The sequence below is a fragment of the Triticum dicoccoides genome, chromosome 4B (assembly GCF_002162155.2).
Source record: "Triticum dicoccoides isolate Atlit2015 ecotype Zavitan chromosome 4B, WEW_v2.0, whole genome shotgun sequence".
In the NCBI taxonomy this organism is placed as follows: Eukaryota; Viridiplantae; Streptophyta; class Magnoliopsida; order Poales; family Poaceae; genus Triticum; species Triticum dicoccoides.
Window position 1 is genome coordinate 14,385,513 of NC_041387.1, and position 6,643 is coordinate 14,392,155.

Here is a 6,643-nt window from a genome sequence, read left to right on the forward strand (position 1 = left end):
GGCAACAACAGAAGCCTAGAAGTAGTGTAAATAATCTTGGGGTTGTAGGAAAAGGCTTCAGATGGGGTAATGTCAGGCCTCCGCTGAATGCTGAAGCTTCTCCAAAAGAGGCTTATATCAAGTGGTTGTGCCGGAGGAAGCCACCGGGTTCGCGCAGAGCATCACCGCGGAGGGGAACGACAAACACCACCAGATGGAGGAGGGAACGCAGCCAGACCCAGAGCCTGAGGAGCCGGTCGCCGACGAGCCCATCTACGGCTTGCCTTGTCCAGACTTCTCACCTGAGAGATGATCCGGATGTGCAGTAGGATGCTGTGGCCCTCACCTACATCCTTGGCCGCCATCTTCTCCGGCCTCTAGTACATTTGTTTGCTCAGTCTGCCAGTTAATGTTAGAGATCTGAGCTCGCTTGCAACAATGTAATGTGTAATCTGCAAATGCATCTAGTATTTGCAACATTCTAGTTTTCTGATAACTAATTGTTTAACTTCCATTCGCAAAGAAAAAAATATATTAATCATCACTACTAGCCTGCCTCTCAGAATTAGCAAGAATAGAACATTCTTCAAACAGTAGAAAATTCAAATGTTTCATTGCAACTGATGCAACACCTAGACAATAAATGTTTCTTAAATGATCACTGACTTGCAAAAACTACATCTAAGAAGTACTACTAGCTGATCAATCAAGGCAGGCAAAATATAATAAATTAATACTCCCTCAGTCCCAAAATTCTTGTCTTAAGATTTGTCTAGATATAGATGTATCTAATACTAAAACTTGACTTGATACATCCGTATTTAGACAAATCTAAGACAAGAATTTTGGGACGGAGGGAGTATGAGTTTTGCTTAAGAAGTACTACTACAGTAACGTCCAAAATGGTTTCGCAAGTCTCTTTGGAGAAGGTTCATAGGAGATCGACTCATCTTTAGCTCGTTTCATGTCTCTGCCAACAATCTCAAAGTTGGTTACGCTACTTCCAGTGCTTCCTCTTGGTGCTGCCGTTGACATAGTTGGGGAATGGAAACTGTTGTTTGATCGTGTCATCTGTGAACAAGTCAAAGATGCAGTTCTTGCCATAGTATTCTTAACATTCTGCTCATGACTTGCCTGTGAGACCACCCTCTTCATAATATTATCCATGCCGTCGCTTGGGGTTGACATTGCTTGCTTCAGTTCTTCAAGCTGAACCAAAACAATTAAGAGAGATGTTATTGTTCCTTACAAAACGTCTTCTTCGTTCATAGAGCACTAGATTCATGAGCAGAACCAAACTGGTAGCATGAATAAAATTAAGTTTGTTCACCTTCTTCTGGACTCGAGACGACATTCTAGCAAGGTAAGATATATCATCTTCCAGAGTCGACTTTCCTGAGTGTCCTTTAGCAGCAGATGCTCTAAGGTCTTTATCACCAACAAAGCTTCCTTGGCAATTTTCAGATTATGTATATCAGCCAACAAAGCTTCCTTGGCAATTTTCAGATTATGTATATCAGCCAACAAAGCTTCCTTGGCAATTTCCAGATTATGTATATGCGACATGCATAATGAAATAGCCTTTGTACTATATCTGATTGCATCTCCAACCTTGGATGCCAAACCTATGCGGAGGTTTCTAGAACTGAATTAAGGTAATCAACAAAGGAAGAATTGAACTCAAAGACCTAATCATAACAAAACAGCACTATCTACCTAACATTTTTTTCTGGTGATCACAGTCCTACTCCAAATCTACACTAACATGTGGATTCAAAAGCAGGTGAAGGCACCTGTGCAAGATTTGGGTCAACTCAAATTATTTGAAACCACACTATTATGCTGATTTGTTCTACTACTATACAGCAGAGTGGCTGACACTCTTATCACCACAAAGAGGATACAGATCGACAATTCGAAAATGGTCAGGCCCAACCAAATGTTCCAAGATCGCTAAAGCTTCGAAGTAGTAACCGATTGATTTGTCTCTGTCCTCTACAAAAGTGAAAATCAAATGTGAGGCCTTGATTGACCATTCACCAGCCTAACACATGGTAACTGAGATAGCTGAGATTACCTCTTGTCATGGAGATTTCAGCTAGAGCATTCAATATATTAACCTTCTCCATTGTCTTCTCTGGACTCTTGGCAACTATCACCCTTGCAGTATTCAACATTTTCCAGGCCAAATCCAAATCAGAATCATCTCCATCGCCTGTCATGTTCCCATCCGTCTGACCTTTGCCACGCAAGTTTGTCCCTAACCAACAACAACTATATTAGCACGTACCATTGAAAGAAGAAAAACATTTTTTCCTTTAGAAAATGGAAGAGTTTTATTATTCCGGGCCTCTGAATCGAGGATGCACACAGCCCAAGAGGAAATAAACAGCAATAGATGCACACAAATGCGTACAAGATCCAACTCACTTAGTATACTGTGATCATATAATATTAATGAAAACATTCCAAGTCCCAAACTATTAGTACTTTGCATTGGCATGGGCAAATTACTGATAAGAAGTTTATTAGGTATACTCTTCATTAGGCATGAACAGACAATGAGAACTTATTGCAACCAGTAGTGCTATCAACTAGATACTACAGTATATAGATTTAAAAAGGATAATAATGCCTTTCAGTGTATATGAGTGTCTAGGGCAGTAGCAGTGCCATGTTAAAGTTGTGGGGTCAACTAATCCTGCAGTTTTCTCTAAGAGACCATTCCATAAACCTGAAGAACAATGCAAAATACAGTGATATATTTCAACCTATACTGGTGAAAGTGATATAAATGATAAAGCATACCTTCTTCATTTGGTGCACGCTTTGAAACATTACCTGAACGATTGGCTGCCTCCCGAGCTTTGCATAACAAGGCACCTCCATAATGGTAAAACGTGTTAGCACACTCAGGAGCAAGGCCTCCATAATGTCGAACCCTACGTGACAACAACAACAACGCATTAATTTACCGATGCATCATCGTTAACATTATAGCATAAACATGTACTCTGAAGTGGACAAAACCATTTTATGACACAATGTGTAACTATGTTCTGTTGACTGCCTTTTATAGTTACTAGTGCTTGCACAGAAGAGGAGCCATATAAATGAACTGCACAGTGATCAAATAGGATAATACCTATCCCTCAAGCAATTGGACTTTGATTTAATTCTCATCGCATTACAGACGTCACAACAAAATATGATAATACCTATCCCAGGTGGTGTTGTCAGGTCATACTGGCTAACTAGACTCACTAACCCCTCAAAGACCAACACCCACACCATTGTGCTCACTGTCAAATACATGAAACCAAAACACCACCCTTGGTAACCACATTAACATACATCATGTTAAATCCTACTAAGGTAGCTACAAATGTCAGAACTCAAAAGGATCTGAGACACACATGAAAAGAACAATGAACTAACTGCAAGTCTTCTTTCCCACAAACTATCCATATGTTACGCTACAGCAGCATGCCTAGCTAGGAGAACAAGTGGAGTTTGGGAGTAGAACCCAAACCTGATCTCGAGAACATGTCTGAAGCAGTCAGCCGTGTAGGCCAAGTCCTTCTCATTGATAGCCATGCACCCCTCATCAAACAGCACCTGCGCCCATTCTAGTGATTTCTCCTCCCAGACCCCTTGCTGACCACCCCTTCCCAGTTGTTTCAGCCACGGCGCTGGGCTGTGGTGTTCACCACCGGGCACTTGGAGCCTAGAATGTGGAGTGTAGAAGCCGACAACTGGAATCAAATTACAGAAGCCAGGACTAGAACACACAATTTTCGCCTGCTCCGACTGTAGCTCAACCATGAAGAGGCTATAGATAGTTTTCACAAAAATAGCATTTGCTCCCTCCGCAAAGCCCAACACTGGAGCAAGTGTGACTGGGTCGAAGAAACTGTCCATGTCGACGATCCGGCTCAGCACCCATCGTGCATCAGTGCCATCACTCGCCTCCCTTTTCCACAATATGAGCTGAAAATCAATGGCTTCGGCAACCCCCAGTCCACCATCCTCCGCCAGCATGAGGTTAAATCTTTGGCGGCCCCTGCCGTAATCGTCAGGTGGTCTATCCAACACAGCCAGTACACCACTGTCCAAATTGTACTCCAGGATCGTCCCACCGTCGGACAGGAAGTAGAGCCGAGACCTCCCAACCAGCACGCTGGAATGGTTCTGAAATTCCATGGTGAACTCATCTTGCCTCGAGTTCAGCTTGCCCCATGTGCCAGTCTCCGACGAGTACAAGCACACCGATGTGACAACGTGCCGGTCTTGTTCGACGGCGAAGAGGAAGACCACGCCGAAGGGACCTCCTGCACAGTCGCGGTGGTCGCACCAGTCCGCTGTGCAGAACACTGCCGCGGCCGGCCACTGGCACCTGAACGCCGCGGGCACCGGTATGCCCCGACGGGCGCCCGTGATTGGCTCCCACAAGAGGAGTTCCTGAGTTTCCTGGCGGCGGTCGGAGAGGAAGAGGGCGCGGCCATGGCGGCAGTCGACGGGGCGCCAGAACCGGCGGTCTGGAGCGGCGAGGGAGAAGGGCGAGGCGGTGGTGGGGAAGAAGTCTGGGATGCCCCCGTCTTCCCAGTCGTGGAGGAAGCCGAGCACGGGGGGTGCCCGGTGGCGGTGGAGCCCGATGTAGCGGCGGCGGAAGCGGGGATGGGAGACGGCGTTCCTCCAGGCCTTGCAGACGAGGGAGGCGCGGAAGAGACAACCTGGGTCGTCGGGCGGGAGGCGGAGGAGGATCTCTTCGACGACGACGTCGTCCGGGAGCGCCGGCGGCGGCGGCGGCGGTGCTGCCATGGTGGCCGTTGGTTGGGTTTGGGTGCGGGTGGGGAATGGTTTCGGCTCAGCCAGATCGGAACGGACCTTGGCCACAGAGAAGCCAGCGGGCCAAGCCATGACATGGGCTGGAGTTAGTAATGGGCTTGGGCTCGTGGGAGCTGCTGATTTTGCTATTCACACCATGGGCTGGAGTTAGTAATGGTACTTTCGGGTCATCGGACCCTATTGTTTAACAAGTGGCTGAGCTTGACGAAAAATGTCGCGGCGACAGGAAAACGACCCATGTATGCTTAACCTTTGAGTAAAACAAGCGCTTACTATTTTTTCTCGGTGTTTTTTTATCCTAATTCGGCAAATTTAGCCAAGTTACCGCCATCATGAGATTTTTTAAAGGTCATATATTATGGTCGATCAACCCTTACAAGAGCATCATTATAGAAATCAAAAGTTACACAGAGGTCCTTGGGGGAATCGACGATGTCTTCCTCCGCACTCGCCAGCGGTGCCTCGTGAGTGAAGTTCGATGCAATCTCTGGATCTCTGAAACATGATAGGAGTAAGGGAAGCGTTGTCGACATAGCGGCCGAGAAGTCAACTGTCAAAGCCAGAAGACGCCGATGACAATGATCTGAGAAACAGTTCGCCGTCCCAGAGAAGAAGGTTGGACAACCACTCCAAATCCAACTAGACAGATTCGGGGAGACCTACCCTCACAGTCTCCCAAACGACGCCAAAGTTGGCTGGTTGTCGCTTGTCGGAAAAGGAGCTAGAGGACAAAGGCATGAAAAGTTGTCACCATCCACTCCGCCGGCTTCGGTAGGGGAGCGACCGTTCAGTAATTCAGGGACCTCGATGTAATTTTATTATGTTGAGGTTGCTTTGCACTTATGATGAATTTTTTTAATAGATTCAAACCCTTCTCCACAAAAGGCAAACAACCGGCCAACAACAATACACTTTCTAGATGGTCACTCAAAATCAAAACAAAAAGGCTCACTAATATGCCATTTCCTCCAAAGGCCACCAAAAGTGAATACAAAAACATTTCATGGGATAGCGATTATTTATACGACCTAGTCGCACCAAAAAGATACGCTTAACCCCACAGATCAGCGGATTTATATTATTATTTTAGATAAATCGGCAGATTTATATAGCCGATCGAGCTGGAATGGAAGCAAGCCCATGATACGATGATGTGGCCGCACCTTGTCCCAATATCTTGTACCACTAATCAACGTCACTGATTTAGCTAAAGCCACTGATGTATAACCTAACGTATGCAAGCCAAGCAAATTGGGCGGACATGATAGTACTCCCTCCTTCCCATAATGTAAGACGTTTTTTGAGGGAGTATTAGGCATGGAGATCTGGAACAGTACGTGCGATGCTAATTTGCAACTAATAAAATAATTAATCTTCCAAAGATAGCCATCCATGTGCACCAATGTTAGACCGACCGAGCGCACGTTACTTATTTCAGATCAGCAGAATCTTTCTTGATCAGAAACACCGGACAGAAAGTTCGTACTGGATCAGAATCAGGCTGTGACAACACAAACACACAGTACCGAGAACAATGTTTCCTGTGAAACACACCCTTTTGCAATCATGTTGTCCAAGCAAATAGCGATGCATATGTAACGGGCTGACAAGGCCTTGCTGCAAATTATGACCCCCCCCCCTCCCTCCTCCACACACACACACATTTTCAGACTACGAGGGTTAAAGGGGAAATTATAATCTGCAGATAGAAAAGGAAGAAAAAAAGAGCAACCGGGAAGCAGCTAGCCAGTTGAAGCGAGTCGGAGGCTTTACTGTGCAAGTACGAGGTGTGTAGGTCGCCGGACACTGGAGATCA

General features: G+C 45.8%; 1 protein-coding gene across 4 annotated transcripts; it reads right to left on the reverse strand.

The window, feature by feature from the left end:
• Nucleotides 1-7: 7 nt before the first annotated feature.
• Nucleotides 8-4,860, reverse strand: LOC119294611. 4 transcript variants are annotated; one of them, XR_005143483.1, is made up of 7 exons: nucleotides 3,512-4,860; nucleotides 2,788-2,921; nucleotides 2,057-2,239; nucleotides 1,884-1,974; nucleotides 1,310-1,618; nucleotides 1,114-1,188; nucleotides 8-378 (listed from the first exon to the last, which is right to left on the reverse strand). XR_005143483.1 is itself a non-coding variant. In XM_037572825.1 (6 exons), the coding sequence occupies exons 1-6, from the start codon at nucleotides 4,798-4,800 to the stop codon at nucleotides 1,176-1,178; spliced, it is 1,986 nt and encodes a 661-aa protein (XP_037428722.1). In that variant the 5' UTR covers nucleotides 4,801-4,860; the 3' UTR covers nucleotides 499-1,175. The 4 variants fall into 4 exon arrangements, 2 of the variants coding, with proteins under 2 accessions (XP_037428722.1, XP_037428721.1); XR_005143482.1 differs by lacking the exon at nucleotides 8-378 and adding an exon at nucleotides 499-1,030; XM_037572825.1 differs by lacking the exon at nucleotides 8-378 and having other exon boundaries at nucleotides 499-1,188; nucleotides 2,821-2,921.
• Between the last annotated feature and the right edge of the window lie 1,783 nt (nucleotides 4,861-6,643).